This window comes from Aquarana catesbeiana, linkage group LG09 (genome assembly GCF_042186555.1).
Source record: "Aquarana catesbeiana isolate 2022-GZ linkage group LG09, ASM4218655v1, whole genome shotgun sequence".
Lineage (NCBI taxonomy): Eukaryota > Metazoa > Chordata > Amphibia > Anura > Ranidae > Aquarana > Aquarana catesbeiana.
The window spans coordinates 199,362,007-199,377,845 of NC_133332.1; the positions used below are offsets into that span (position 1 = coordinate 199,362,007).

At 43.0% G+C, this 15,839-nt stretch overlaps 1 protein-coding gene across 3 annotated transcripts in view; it reads left to right on the top strand.

Moving 5' to 3' along the window:
- TTLL11 (tubulin tyrosine ligase like 11) overlaps positions 1 to 15,839 on the top strand; it is a 254,643-nt gene that overhangs the window by 147,926 nt on the left and 90,878 nt on the right. The window contains exon 3 of one of the 3 annotated variants that reach the window (XM_073599528.1): positions 11,175 to 11,242. The exons of the other annotated variants lie outside the window; for them this stretch is intronic. Within the exon in view, the coding sequence (XP_073455629.1) occupies positions 11,175 to 11,242 (68 nt within the window). The remainder of the gene's footprint in view (positions 1 to 11,174; positions 11,243 to 15,839) is intronic. 3 annotated transcript variants of the gene reach the window in all.

A 15,839-nucleotide genomic window follows, 5' to 3' on the forward strand; every position in this document is an offset into this window, starting at 1 on the left:
ATGGTGGAAACATTATGCTTTGGGGCTGTTTCTCTGCTAAAGGAACAGCCCGACTTTGCTGCATTGAGGGGCCAATGGACCGGGCCATGTATTATAAAATCTTGGATGAGAACCTTCTTCCAGCATGATAACGACCCAAAACATACCGCCAAGGCAACAAAGGAGGGGTTTAAAAAGAAGCACATTAAGGTCATGGAGTGGCCTAGCCAGTCTCCAGACCTTAATCCCACAGAAAATTTATGGAGGGAGCTGAAACTTCAAGCTGCCAAGCATCAGCCAAGAAACCTTAAGGATTTAGAGAAGATCTGTAAAGAAGAGTGGACCAAAATCTCTCCTGAGGTGTGTGCAAACCTGGTAACCAACTACAAGAAATGTCTTACCTCTGTGCTTACAGACAAGGGTATCTCCACCAAGTACTATGTCATGTTTTGCTTGGGGATCAAATACTTATTTTCCTCACTGAACTGCAACTCAATTTATAACATTTGAATCCTGTTTTTTCTGGATTTTTGGTTAATGTTCTGTCTCTATCATTTACACTATACCTATGATAAAAGATATAGAGCCTTTATTTCTTTGTAAGTGGGCAAACTTACAAAATCTGCAGGGGATCATATAATTATTTTCCCCACTGTATGCTTTTAAACAAAAGCCTTCCCCTACTCTGTTGCATGCCTACTTCCCCAGATCTGCAGGAGGATCATAGGCTTTTGGGCACCAAGCCTCTGTTGTCCAACTGTGTAAGGCCACCATCTGCTCTTCTGTTCATACTTTCTCAAAATTTTACCAGGTGGATGTCCAATCTTCTGGCGATTCAGCTTTTGGCTGCATGTTTCTTGCAGTGGCACCCTGAACTTGGGTCTTTGACCCCTGTTTGTTTTTTGGTCCTGTTGGCAGTGGCACAGTACCATTTGCCTAGTTGTTGCCCATCCTTTGTATTTACTGCTTGGGGACGTCCTGTGGCGTATGAATAATTTCCCTGTGTCTTGTACTGTACGATTAAGATAAGAGGAATTTTGACTTACTTGTAAATTCAATTTCTTGGAGTACAGTACAGGATACAGACCACTGTCCCTGAAATCTCCTTTTTATTCTGCATTGCTTGCTACAAAACTAAGGACTTACGGAGTGGGGTAGGGTATTGGGGGAGGTACTCCAGGGGGCATGTCCTCAAATGCTTGCCAGTGTCTAATCATCTGAATGTATGAGCATATAACTCATGGTGTATTAATAATTTGTCTGTACTGTACTCCAGGATATGGAATGTATAGGTAAGTCAAAATTCTTTGATTCGACGGGCAGAACCAAGAACAAAATGCAGCCCTCAGCTCAGATGTCCATGTGTGTAAGTCTCTTCTCATGAGGTTGCCATAAGAATCACTATGCGTGACTGGTAGTTCCAGTCAGGTTAGGTGATCCACGTATACATTTTGTACTGCACACACGGGGACTCCTTTTGCCAACGGAACCCCAGTGACAACCTGTATGATATAAAAACATCAAGATAAAAGCTATACAATGCTGCTAAAAAATGAAAACCTTGATTTATCCAATTGAAAAAACATAAAATTGCCGATGCTATGATCTCTTCTGCAGTGTACTTGAGACGTGTGATAATTTAAAGCTGTTTAAAGTTGCCATCCATCTCCCTGCACCTTCCCTGGCCTCCTCTTCACATAGTTTGTCCAAGTTCCATGCAAAACCCTCCATGCAGCACTGAGGAGGTCATTAATTACCCTTCTGATAATCAGACGTAGAGCACTGAGCGCCTCTAAACCCTCTAATAGATTGTTATTCAGTATTAGGAGGAGAAACAAATGAGGTCAGATCAGCGGGCGCGATATTTCCATAGAATGGAGGAAAGTGAAATGAGATTTTATTCCTGCGAGGATTCTTGAGGGCTGCAGAGGAATGACAGAACGTGCTTCCTTCAGCCGCAGAACTGACTGAGATAAACCAAGAACAGAACAACTAAAGCAGACAACTGTTTGAATATACAGTGTATGTATATATATTGTACAGTATATGTGTGTTTGTATACAGTACTGTGAAAACGTTTTAGACAGGTGTGACGAAATGCTGTAAAGCAAACCATCACTTCTAGGACCCCTTGTTCTTCTTTACACTGAAGATAGTTCTTGATGACATTGGCTTTAAGTTTGGGGTCATTGTCCTGCTGCAGAATACATTTGGGGCCAATAACACGCCTACCTGAAGTTATGGCATGATGGATAAGTATCTGCCCATATTCCTTAGCATTAAGGACACCATTGATCAGGCAACGTTGAGAACTGTAGACACAGTGGTTGACCAAGGAAACCTAAAGCGGCAGATGAAAGACACATGTTTACTTCCCTTTCACATTGGAAGATGTCCATTGGGCTGTCCCTGTAGTGGACCCAACCATTTTCTGTCTCAACAATAGGTTACTTTTACTGTCTCTGTTAAAGATGTCCGGTGTTCAAGCTCTGTTCGACCTTTGAAGACCCTGCCATACAACCTGCAGTTGTGACCATGTCTATGTGCCAAACTCTGGCTGTCTGGTCCAAGGCCATGTCTCTTGATCTTGGGTCTGTCCTTTTTAACATGTGGAGCTCCTACCAGTAGCCCTACAGTGTTATTCTGTGGTCTGCAGAGCCACAGTGCAAGAAGTGTCTCTTGAGGATCCCTTTTTCCAAGGAACACCTTTTTGGCAAATCTTTGGACACCATTATCAAGGAACTACAGGAGGAAAGCGTACCCCTTTGCACTGGAAAAAGAAGGAAAAAGCCATTGTTCCTGAAAATAAAAAGATATTTTTTTCCTTTCAGGCTTTCAAGGCTAAACCTAACCAAGTTTGGAGGAAATTGTTGTGTCTGGGGGTTACAAACTAGAACTAAAGAAGTACAGCCAAAGCTCGTTTGGCTATACTTCTGCTGTGGATCACAGGGGTGCTGTTCGTTCTGCACTCCTGTGACTCATTTTCAGCAAACAGTGGGCTGAAATCACAGAGCCAGCCCAGGCTCGTGAAAGAGCATGACCATATGGTCAGGATTCACCCACATGCCTGGACCGGCACCCGGCTCAGCCTCTTAGCAAGCCGCTGAGAGCCTGAGATGGCTGCTCCTGCCCCCTCCACAGCCAAGGGCTCCAGTGAGCGTGGGGGGGGCAAAGCAGAGAGCTGGTGACTGTCACTTGCTCTGCTCAGGGAGCTCTGAGAACCGAGCAATTGGCGGTGTTTGTTCGCTCGGTCTTAGAGCTGGCAAGAGACGAATGCAGATCCACTTAGGTAAGTATAATTTAAAAAGAAAAAAAAAAAGATATTCCCATACTTCTCTTTTAAGTCTCTGGACTGCCTCTTCCATCTGCCCCCAAAACCAGACTTTTCTTGATGTTGATCACAGGTCTAGCACTGGAAACAAGAAAAACCTTTCAATCGATGGTCTAGAAGGTTCTCATTATGATCACCAGCCTGTCAGGCTGGGGAGGAGTCCTTTTTACTGTCTCATAGATGGAGCTTCAAATAAATGGGGAAAAAAAAGATAAATTACTGTTGGGTATATGCTATAGATGCCCTAACATAAGAGATGAGGAGGAGTTTTGAATGCTGGCACAGTAATGCCCTGTACACACGGTCGGATTTTCTGATGGAAAAAGTGCGATCGGATTGTGTTGTCGGAAATTCCGATCATGTGTGGGCTCCATCGGACTTTTTTCCATCGGAATTTCCGACACACAATGTTTGAGAGCAGGATATAAAATTTTCCGAAACAAAAACTGATCGTTTAAATTCCGATCGTTTGTACACAAATCCGACGCACAAAGTGCCACGCATGCTCAGAATAAGTTAAGAGACGAAAGCTATTGGCTACTGCCCCGTTTATAGTCCCGACGTATGTGTTTTACGTCACCGCGTTCAAAACAATCAGATTTTCCGACAACTTTGTGCAGCCGTGTGTATGCAAGACAAGTTTGGCCCAAAATCTGTCGGAAAAAATAAGTGGATTTTGTTGTCGGAATGTCCGATCAATGTCTGATTGCGTGTACAGGGCCTAAGATATAGCAGTGAAGCAAGGCAATGTTCTTATTTTTTTTATTATTAGGGAGTTCAACTATCTCAATTGGACAAATAGAATGAGTATGGGTTACATCGTTCCCCTACTCATTCACCCAAAAAAAAAAAAAAGAATGTAGTGTAAAAAAAAAAAGACATTAGACAGTTTTTGACAAGTCCTTTATTTAAAAAATTAAAATTAAAAAAATGTCCCCCAGGTGTAGATCCATCGTCACGACGCCCGCCACCACCGCCAACCCGAAAAAAGAAGAAGAGGGTTCACTCGTGCCGAAGGCTCCCGTCATCTGCCAGCTCTGCCTCCTGACAGTTCTTAAATAACTAAGGGGTGGGGGCCACCTGGAGATGTCACCGGGTGACCTCACCCCATGTGACGTCATCAACCCAGTATGCCCCGGCTGACGTCACGAGGGTACCTTTTTTTTTAAAGGGGGCTTCCAGATTCCAATAAGCTCCCTGCCCGCAGACCCCCCCACAACCACCGGCCAGGATCGTAAGGAAGAAGTCCTTGTCCCCATTAACATAGGGACAAGGTGTTTCGGAGGGGGGCGCGCGCTCATCCCCTCCCTTTCTTGCCAGGCTACATGCTCCGATAAGAGTCTGGTATGAATTTTTGGGGAACCCAGCGCCATTTTGATTTTTTTTTTATTTTGGCGTGGGGGTTTCCTCCAAAATATAGATTTTAAATTAGAAAACATATCAAATGTTTAAACTGAGAAAATCTACCATTTTTGACCCTTGAAGTCTCATAATTTGGGGGTCTTCCAACACAGTTTTTTCTTTTTTTTTTTTTTTTTTTTTTAAAGTAGTCTGCATTTTTTTTTTTTTTTTACTGCGGCCGCCGGTTTCTTAAAAAATCACATGCCGAGACCACTACTTCTTTACCACATGCAATTATTTGTTTTTGTGAATTGACTTTCACTCCTGTTTTATGCGTGTGTTTTTGCTTTATGTGGTAAATAGAGATGGGCTCGGGCTTGTTCGGGATCCCACCTGCCGATCCGGCTGGGAAGCCAACACTGCACGCTGCTAATCACAGGCAGTGAGACATTTCCCGATCTGTGCAGCTGCGGATTGGGAAATGTTTCACTGCATGTGATTAGAACAATGGGGGTGACCCAGGGATTTTATGGGCAAGGAATGAAACCATATAAGAGTATAAAACATGTGTAAAAAAGTATTACAAAGTTTATTAGTTTACAATCATATACATTACATATAGTAAATAAAAATTAAAATCAAGAACCGACGGTCATATTAACAACAATCTACAGCTACGTTCTGAATTATGAAGTTGGTCTCATAGTAGGAGGCCGGTTAGTTTACATGAGTTCAGAGATTTCGGAATATGTTTGAATTAGTAAATTCCTTTTTCAGGGTCTGGTTTGGAGTGAGCTGTATTATCTAATATATATATACGCATGGTATTAAAATATAAGGTACATAAGCAAAAATATAGGGAACAGCATGGAGGGTAGAGGGGGCAAGCAAATTTGAATCTGGTAGTACTTACAAAGTGACCATCTTTGGTACGCCAAGATACCCATCAGAATCCACTTAGAGCAGGGTTTGCGTCTCGGTTGGCCCCATCGCATGGGTCATAAGGAAGGGGGGCTCTCTAAAGTGAGTAGAAAACATGTGCAAAATCCTCTGGCCAACCAGTGGCATCTAGTTCACCACGATGTAGTTTCAAAAAGAGAGTGGAGGGGGGAAGCACATCTGCCAAAAGAGGAAAAACTGCATGTGATTAGCGGTGTTCAGTGTTGGCCTCCTGGTGGGATCGACAGGTGGGATTCCGAACACGCCCAAGCCCATTCCAAGTGGTAAATACAGCTTAAGGCAGTAGTGAATTGACATTTTCAGGATCGCAAGCGATATTTTGGAAAACCGCTAGAGATCGCATGCGATTTGGTTCTGTGAATGGAGCCCACCATGTATTAAAACTATTCATACTTTAAACAAACTCGCTATGCCTCTTACTAAATACCCTGGACTGTTTAATTTCCAAAAAAGGGGTCATTTGAGGGATATATGTACTGATCTGGCATTTTTGTGCCCCAAGAAATGAGATAGGCCATCAGTACATCAGGAATGATCAATTTTCAGATATATACTCTGTGTGTGTGTGTGTGTGTGTGTGTGTGTGTGTGTGTGTGTGTGTGTGTGTGTGTGTGTGTATATATATGTGTATATATACACAGTATCTCACAAAAGTGAGTACACCCCTCACATTTTTGTAAATATTTTATTACACCTTTTCATGTGACAACACTGAAGAAATTACACTTTGCTACAATGTAAAGTAGTGAGTGTAGAGCTTGTATAACAGTGTAAATTTGCTGTCCCCTCAAAATAACTCAACACACAGCCATTGATGTCTAAACCACTGGGAACAAAAGTGAGTACACCCCTAACTGAAAATGTCCAAATTGTTCCCAATTAGCTATTTTCCCTCCCCGTTGTCATGTGACTCATTAGTGTTAAAATGTATCAGGTGTGTATGGGAAGCAGGTGTGTTAAATTTGGTGTTATCGCTATCACGCTCTCATACTGGTCACTGGAAGTTCAACACGGCACCTCATGGCAAAGAACTCTCTGAGGATCTTAAAAAAAAGAATTGTTGCTTTACATAAAGATGGCCTAGGTTATAAGAAGATTGCCAAGACCCTGAAATTGAGCTGCGGCACTGTGGCCAAGACCATACAGCGGTTTAACAGGACAGGTTCCACTCAGAACAGGCCTCGCCATGGTCGACCAAAGAAGTTGAGTGCACATGCTCAGCGTCATATCCAGAGGTTGTTTTTGGGTAATAGATGTATGAGTGCTGCCAGCATTGCTGCAGAGGTTGAAGGGGTGGGGGTCAGCCTGTCAGTGCTCAGACCATACGATGCACACTGCATCAAATTGGTCTGCATGGCTGTCGTCCCAGAAGGAAGTCTCTTCTAAAGATGATACACAAAAAAGCCTGCAAACAGTTTGCTGAAGACAAGCAGACTAAGGACATGGATTACTGGAACCATGTCCTGTAGTCTGATGAGACCAAGATAAACTTATTTGGTTCAGATGGTGTCAAGCGTGTGTGGCAGCAACTAGGGGAGGAGTACAAAGACAAGTGTGTCTTGCCTACAGTCAAGCATGGTGGTGGGAGTGTCATGGTCCGGGGCTGCATGAGTGCTGCCAGCACTGGGGAGCTACGGTTCATTGAGGGAACCATGAATGTCAACATGCACTATGACATACTGAAGCAGAGCATGATTCCCTCCCTTCAGAGACTGGGCCGCGGGGCAGTATGCCACCATAACGACCCCAAACACAGCTCCAAGATGATCACTGCCTTGCTAAAGAAGCTGAGGGTAAAGGTGATGGACTGGCCAAGCATGTCTCCAGATCTAAACCTTATTAAATATCTGTGTGGCATCCTCAAATGGAATGTGGAGGAGCGCAAGGTCTCTAACATGCACCAGCTCCGTGATGTCATCATGGAGGAGTGGAAGAGGACCCCAGTGGCAAACTGAAGCTCTGGTGAACTCCATGCTCAACAGGGTTAAGGCAGTGCTGGAAAATAATGGTGGCAACACAAAATATTGACAATTTGGGCCCAATTTGGACATTTCACTTAGGGGTGTAAACACTTTTGTTGCCAGCGGTTTATATTAATGGCTGTACGTTAAGTTATTGACAGAAAATTTACACTGTAATGCCCCGTACACACGGTCGGACTTTGTTCGGACATTCCGACAACAAAATCCTAGGATTTTTTCCGACGGATGTTGGCTCAAACTTGTCTTGCATACACACGGTCACACAAAGTTGTCGGAAAATCCGATCGTTCTGAACGCGGTGACGTAAAACACGTACGTCGGGACTATAAACGGGGCAGTGGCCAATAGCTTTCATCTCTTTCTTTATTCTGAGCATGCGTGGCACTTTGTCCGTTGGATTTGTGTACACACGATCGGAATTTTCGGCAACGGATTTTGTTGACGGAAAATTTTATATCCTGCTCTCAAACTTTGTGTGTCGGAAAATCCAATGGAAAATGTGTGATGGAGCCTACACGTGGTCGGAATTTCCGACAAAAAGGTCCTATCACACATTTTCCGTCGGAAAATCCGACCGTGTGTACGGGGCATTATACAAGCTGTACACTCACTACTTTTACATTGTAGCAGTGTCGTTTCTTCAGTGTTGTCATATGAAAAGGTATAATCAAATATTTACAAAAATGTGAGAGATTTACTCACTTTTGTGAGATACTGTATCTATGCAGAGAATTTCAGAATAATGTTCCTCAATGTAAAATTTCAAAGACTTTTAATTGTTTTTGGCAAAAATAGGCAGGAGGAGAGGGACCTGCTAGCTTGTTACCAGTGCTCAGTTCAAAAGCCTGCATTTTTGATGGTTTGCTGGTGCATTAGTGTGTATGAAATGGGCAGCTTGCACATCCGGAAAGGCACTATCAATGCTGAAAGATCTATCCAGGTTTTAGAGCAGCATATGCTCAGGCAAGAATGGGACAACCTTCCTCTCCCAAATCTCCAGCAACTGGTCTCCTCAGTTTCCAGACATTTATAGTGTTGTTAGAAGAAGAGGGAATACTTCAGGCTCGGTTCACACGGGGGCGACTTGTCAGGCGACCTAGCCGCCTGACAAGTCGCCTCCCGTTCTGTACAATGGAACCGTTCTAATCGGAGCGACGCAAGTCGCTCCGACTTAGAAGAAAGGTTCCTGTACTACTTTGGGGGCGACTTGCATAGACTTCTATACAGAAGTCGTCTTGCAAGTCGCCCCGGCAGTCGTGTGCAGGTCGCCTCGGTGAGGCGACCAGCAAGTCGTGCCGCGTCTAGTGTGAACCGGCACTCACCATGGTAAATAAACATGGCCCTGTCACAACGTTTTTAGAATTGGGGTTGTACTTTGACAGCTTTTTGTTGCCCTGTCCCAACTGACATATTGCTGATATCAATTTCAAAATTACCTTATTTTTTTTTTCTTAAAATGGTAGATTTTCTCAGTTTAAACATTGATATGTTTTCTATTGTAATAAAATATGGGTTGATGGGATTTGCAAATCATTGCATCCTGTTTTTATGTAGATTTTACACAGCGTCCAACTTTTTTGAAATTGGGATTGTACTTACCAGAGCCCAATCTTGATCCAGCGACTCTCTCCGCTCTCACTCCTCACTGGCCATAAAGGCACCTGTCAATCACAGTCTGTGAGCACAGAGTGGGTCCAAGCCACGCTGTGTGTCAATGGACATGCAGAAGATGGCTTGGGATCGAGTCAAGTTTTTTACCCAGGGATCATCCAAGTACCAGCACTTCCTTTTGCACGTGGCCAGCCTGTTGCTAGTAGCTATCATGTGTGCTCCTTCAGTTGACAGTTGGCTATCAGATCTATCAGATAAGCAGCCCAATGGCAGGTTCAGTGCATGGATCTCTCCCTACACAAGCAAAGGTGCACTCTAACAACCCCCCCCCCAAAAAAACCTGGCACCGTAAGCTGGCGCTGACCCTGATGATGTGCTAAACATATAACCTTGGGAATGATATACTAAATGTATAGCAACAGGTTGATGTGCTAAATATAATAGATCGGGGATGATGTACAAAACATTTGACATGGGGGGGCTTGATATACTAAACATATAAGATTGGGGATGATGTGCTAAACATATGACATTGGAGGGGTTGATGTACTAGACATATAACATAAGGGATGATGACATTGAAGGGGGGTGATTTACTAAACATAGGCTGGACTTGATGAACTAGTGTCTTTTTTCAACCTCACCTACTATGTAAAATTATTGATGATGTACTAAAAATATAAAATTGTGGGGGGGGGGGTGATTTACTAAACACATAACACTGGGGATGAGGATGGGGAAACATTTAGGTTTGAGGATGATATACTGGACATAAAACACTGGGTATGATTGTAAAATAAAGTGAGCCTGTGCCGTGTTGCTATCCATCATGTGCCACTCACAGACTTCTCTCTCTGATCACACAGTCTCCTGTGTGCTCCCCCAGTCCCAAGTGATGTGGCAGGGAGGATTCCTCCTCCCCCCCCGATCACAGGATGACATTGGAGAAAGTTTTGGAAGGTCAGTGATGTGTGTCAGCCTATCAGAGGGCAGCGCTGAGGATATAATGTACGAGATGGACACAAAGCTCTCTTAACCCATCCTTCAGGATGGTGCGGCCCAGGACCAGCCTCTGATTGGATTGCCTGTCCCAGCTCAGAGAGGAGTCTAATAGTTGGAGGAGACTTCAGAGAGGGGAAGAGCTTGTGTCAGTGCAGGCAGGGCAAGACTCGGCGGCTGGAGAAGGCTGTGGATGAACAGGGGTGGGCTCAGGGCTAGTGCAAGGATCCCAGTACACACAGGCAAAAGTGCACTCCACTGCCCCTCCTATCCTGGCCTGCCTAAGCAGCCCTATGCTGGAGCCAGCCCTCCCCAACGGTCAACTGAAGGTGTGTACATGGCTAAAGCCAGTGGGGCTGATCGTGAGAAAAGTTTCTAACAGGCTGATTGTACACAAGTGGTTCAGTAGATCGAAATTTGGCCGGTCCCTGATGAACTGGCTGAATTTCAATCCATGTATGGCCAAAACTTTGCAACAAATTTACAAAAAAATGATTTTCTTAACAAAATTGTATTAACAGTAAATAAGTGAAAAATCCTTGGACAGTATCAAAAAAATTGGAAGCTGCACACATAACACCCTGATATATAGTACATTTGGAACTAATCACGCTCTCCACCATCAAGAGCACCAAAAACTCTTACTAGATAGTTGGCCCTCAGAATCTAGGAGGTCAAGCCACACTTTTGTATGGAATTATCTCCATAGAGGATTAGTGAAAGCACCAGTCACAATGCTGCTCATAGTACGGTACCGCAGTTCCTGCCCAGTGTACATATATAAAAAAAAAGGCTCCCATTGGTGCAGGTAACCCAAAAGGTTTATTAAAATGCACAAAGTAAATACCAAAATACGAAAGAAGACGTTATGCTAAACATACTGAAAAATGATCTAAAGTTTACATACGCTTTTAGTATGAAATAAGTTAAATGTGAAATTAACATTATTCTAATTCAGAATCTTCTTGTAGTGTGTATTGGAGTCAAAGAAGTGGAAGTGGGATTTTTCATCAGAACGTCTGATTCTTTGTTCCTCAAGGTGAGTTGTTCTGCTGCCTCCAGATGGAAGCCGTCACCGTGGCCCAGTCCACCAATTAATTGAAAGATGCGCACAGGGCACCCTGGATGTATCAAAGGCGAATAATCCATTAAATGCATCTCTGAAGGTTTTACATGGCTTGTACAAAAATACAGCTGTTAGCATAAAAGAAAGGGGATAATTAATTCTTATAATGGAACAAAATCTTTGTGATTGTCTCATTGTACTGGCACGTTTTTTCTGTATTTAGCACACTCTACTGTGCTCCATATCTCTAAAAACAAGTTCTGCTCATATTCATCATTGGGTTTAATATTCTACAGATTATTTTGGGAGCATAGCCAGGCTTGGGGAAGGCAGAAGAGGCTGTTACCTGGGGCATAGAAGAAACATTAGAACAGGAGAAGCGTGGATAGTAGAAGCTGTGGACAATCTAAAAGTAACCTCTAATGACAGTTCTTATCAAAGATACTTTTAGCACTCTTTGGAATATGGTTTCTTCCCTAAATTGATGGCAGCCTTGTGTGCTTCCCGTGGACGTTTTTTCCCTCTCCCAATACCACTACATAGCTGATTTGCCTGTGTATGCAAGATGGACTATATTGTAAATTACTAGCAGATTTGTATTGGGACTTTTATGATCTCTGTGTTGATGCGCCTATACTTGTGTTTATCTTCGAAGATACTTTTTACTGTAAATGAGATGAACTATGGCTGAAAAATAGATTTAAAGTTCACATATACTTTGAGTATGAAATAAGTTAAACGTGAAATAAGTATTATTAGAGTTCAAACCAAAAAATTCTTATGCCCCGTACACACGATCAGAATTTCCGTCAGAAAAACCTTGAATGGTTTTTCCGACGGAATTCCGCTCAAGCTTGCCTTGCATACACATGGTCACACAAAAGTTCTCTGAACTTTCGACCGTCAAGAACACGGTGACGTACAACACTACGACGAGCCAAGAAAATGAAGTTCAATGCTTTCGAGCATGCGTAGGAATTTTGCGCGTCGGAATTGCTACAGACGATCGGAATTTCCATCGGAAAAATAGAGAAAAGGGAAAAAGGGAAATTCCACCAGCAAAAGTCCGATGGAGCATACACACGGTTGGAATTTCCGACCAGAAGCTCACATTGGACTTTTGCTGGCGGAATTTCCGATCGTGTGTACGGGGCATAACTAGATAGTTGGTCCTCAGAATCTTTCAGGTCAAGCCACATTTTTGTATGGAATTATCCTTATACAGGATTGGTGAAAGCACCAGTCACAATGCTGCTCATAGTATGGTACCGCAGTTCCTGCCCAGTGTACATATATAAAAAAAAAGGCTCCCATTGGTGCAGGTAACCCAAAAGGTTTATTAAAATGCACAAAGTAAATACCAAAATACGAAAGAAGACGTGATGCTAAACATACTGAAAAATTATCTAAAGTTTACAGACACTTTTAGTTTTAAATAAGTTAAATGTGAAATGAGCATTTATATATATTCCTCTATCTTCTTGTATCTTGTATTGGAGTCAAAGAAGTGGAAGTGGGATTTTTCATCAGAATATCTGATTTGTTTGTTCCTTACGGTGAGCTGTTCTCCTGTGTCCAGATGTGGCCCAGTCCACCAATTAATTGAAATATGCGCACAGGGTACCCTGGATGTATCAAAGATTTAGATTATCGAGGGCCAGAATGAAAAATTTTGCGCTAAATGTTGAAGACTGCTGCACTTTTACTACTCCTTGAATACAAGAGAATAATAATGAAAATTGTGGCAAAATATAAAAGATTTGCACTGTCTAATTATGGGAAAAAATAGCAACAAAATATACTGTGACCCAACACTGCATATTTCAACATATGATTGCAACATCAAAAGCTATTAAAAACAAATTCCACAAATCAAGTGTCCCTGTGTATCAATTCAAAATTTGTGTTCAAATCTAGTTCCAAACAAAGTGTTATACTGTGCACCCCTCCCAGTGACAAATCACTATTAATCCGTGTTCCACCAATATAATGTATAAATGTGCCTCTTACCAAATCCACATGATCTCTAGAATATAGGAGATCGTGATACGATGACCTGAACAAATATCTAGTGTATAGCCTCATCCAGTGTATATTCCGACCTCCACGATGGATGGATCAAACACCCCGCAGATCACCTTCCTAGCCCAGCACATTCCTATCCAGACTCCCTCTGCACCCTCCACTGGGTATATGTGTTAGATTGAGAACAGAGGGAATTTATTGGGCTAAAATATGCACTTACAGCTAAATGGAGTCAAACAAGCAGTAGAGAGAGGATAATCTGACTGTGGGATCACCTACAGGTCTGGATCATAGTAATGTCACAGCTCCCATCTCCTTCCAACGTGTTTCCCCGTAACAGGCTACGTCTGGGAATGGAGCTTTTGATGTTGTAATTATATGTTGAAATATTCAGTGTTGTTGGGTCACAGTATTTTTTGTTGCTATTTTTCACATATTAGACAGTGCAAATCTTTTATATTTTATCACAATCACCAGCATGTATGCTGCTGATACTGCCAGTAAACCTACCTGAATAGAGCACACCTCCTATGCTCGAGCCTTCTCAGGAGGAGAATCCACCAGCTGGGTGGGAGTTTTTCCAGTCATACACTATAGTCTTACTTAAGAGCCGAGGCCAGAGGTACTCCCCCATTCCTCTCCTTTGACAATGCATGTGCATCTACTGGTTTCCTATCCAGACGTTGCTGTCGCACAGTAGGGCACCAGTGCACCGCATTGCCTTGTGTCTGTAATGTGGTAATTCTAGGACGTACATGCTGGTGATGCTGAAAACTCTTCCTACTGTTTCTCACATACAGCCTGATGTAACCAACAATTTCACTTTTTCACAACTGCCGATGAAATTAAAACCTGCCTTGGAAGTTGGAATGTGATAGGTGTACAGTAAGCAAAGATAGAGAAAGGCTGGGTTGTGGCAGGCTTTTTCGCCCTTTTCAAAAGCAATCTACGGTGGATTCATTTAACAGGCAGTGAGGAGGTGATATTTCACCTCTGCTTTTACTTTACTATCTGGCTGTTTTTTTCTCCCTGCTTTTTAGGGAGAGGAAACAGCCAAATCGCTGTTCCTATGCACTTAGCTGACTTCAGCCAAAATCATTGGCTGCCAAACTTGTGCTGTGTCCAATCACAGCATGGATCAAGAATGCGAATGCATGCTGCCGAACCTGGAAAGAAAGAGCCAACATACAGGTACATGATTGTGCCTGCACCTGCCGCCCGCTCCCAGTATATTTACTGGGAGCGGGCGGCAGGTGGTTAAAGTAAAAGTGATTAAAGCGGCTGTCACTTTTACAGGCCGTGGAAGGGTCCCCCTCCTGCGGCTGCCCACCACCTGATGACTGGTGCGACTGGTTGCGTCGGATGCACTGTGAAGATTGGAAAACATGGAAGCTCTTTTTGTCTTCTGTGATGTCAGAAAGCAAAAACGACTATTTTGTCACTTTTGGTTTCAATTTGTTTTTTTACAAGCTGTTACCTTGGTTTGATCAGCTGCTTTGGAGGGCAGAGGAGAGATCTAGGGTATAATAGACACCAGATCTCTCCAAAAAGAGGACCTGTCACAGCCCATGCTATCACAAGGGATTTTGTCCATCCCTTGTGATTGCATTAAAGTTGATAAAAAAAATGTAAGGGTACAGTGTAAAAAAATAAAAAAACAAAAGTTTTTCATCCCCTATGCTCACGTGCACGTAGGTCCCGCACACATACCTAAATGGCAATCGCACCATACATGTGAGGTATCACTGCGAATGTCAGCGTGAGAACAAAAATCCTAGCACCAGACCTCCTGTGTCACTCTAAACTGCTAACCCATAAAGGCTTTTAAAGCATTGCCAATGGATAATTTAATGTACTGTAGTTTATTGCCATTCCACAGGCATGTGTAGTTTTAGAGCATGACATTTTTGGTATATATTTACTAGGTGTAAAATCATCTTTTATATTTTACCAAAAAATTAGGTATTGTGTTTGTGTTCACCAAAATTCATTAAAGTGTATTTTTTTCCTTAAATTTTTTGGTAAACTACTGCACAAATATCGTGTGACATAAATTGCAAGACCCACTATTTTATTCTCCAGGGCATCTTCTTAAAAAATATATAATGTTTGGGGGTTCTATGTAATTTTCTAGCCCCAAAAATTTAGATGTGTTCATGATGAGAGAAATGTCAGAATTGGTCTGATTCTGATGTGGTTAAACCCTTGCCGACTGCCCCACGTACATATATTGCGGGGCGGCGGCTCCTGTGCATGAAATCACGTACAGGTATGTAGTTTTGCTCTTTTGGCTCTGCGGCGCACACAAGCGCCGCCGCTGACCCACTCTCTCTGTGATTAGACACAGCGAGAGTCAACCAGCGGGTCCCGCCGATCGTTCATGAAAGAGGCAGAACGGCGGTCTGCCTATGTAAAAAAAGCAGATTGCCGTTCTGCTAGTAGGAGAGACAGAGATCCTGTGTTTCTGCTAAGCAGAAACACGGATCTCTGTCTTCTCACAGCCAGAGCACCCCCCCCCCACAGTTAGAAGGCACTCCCTAGGAAC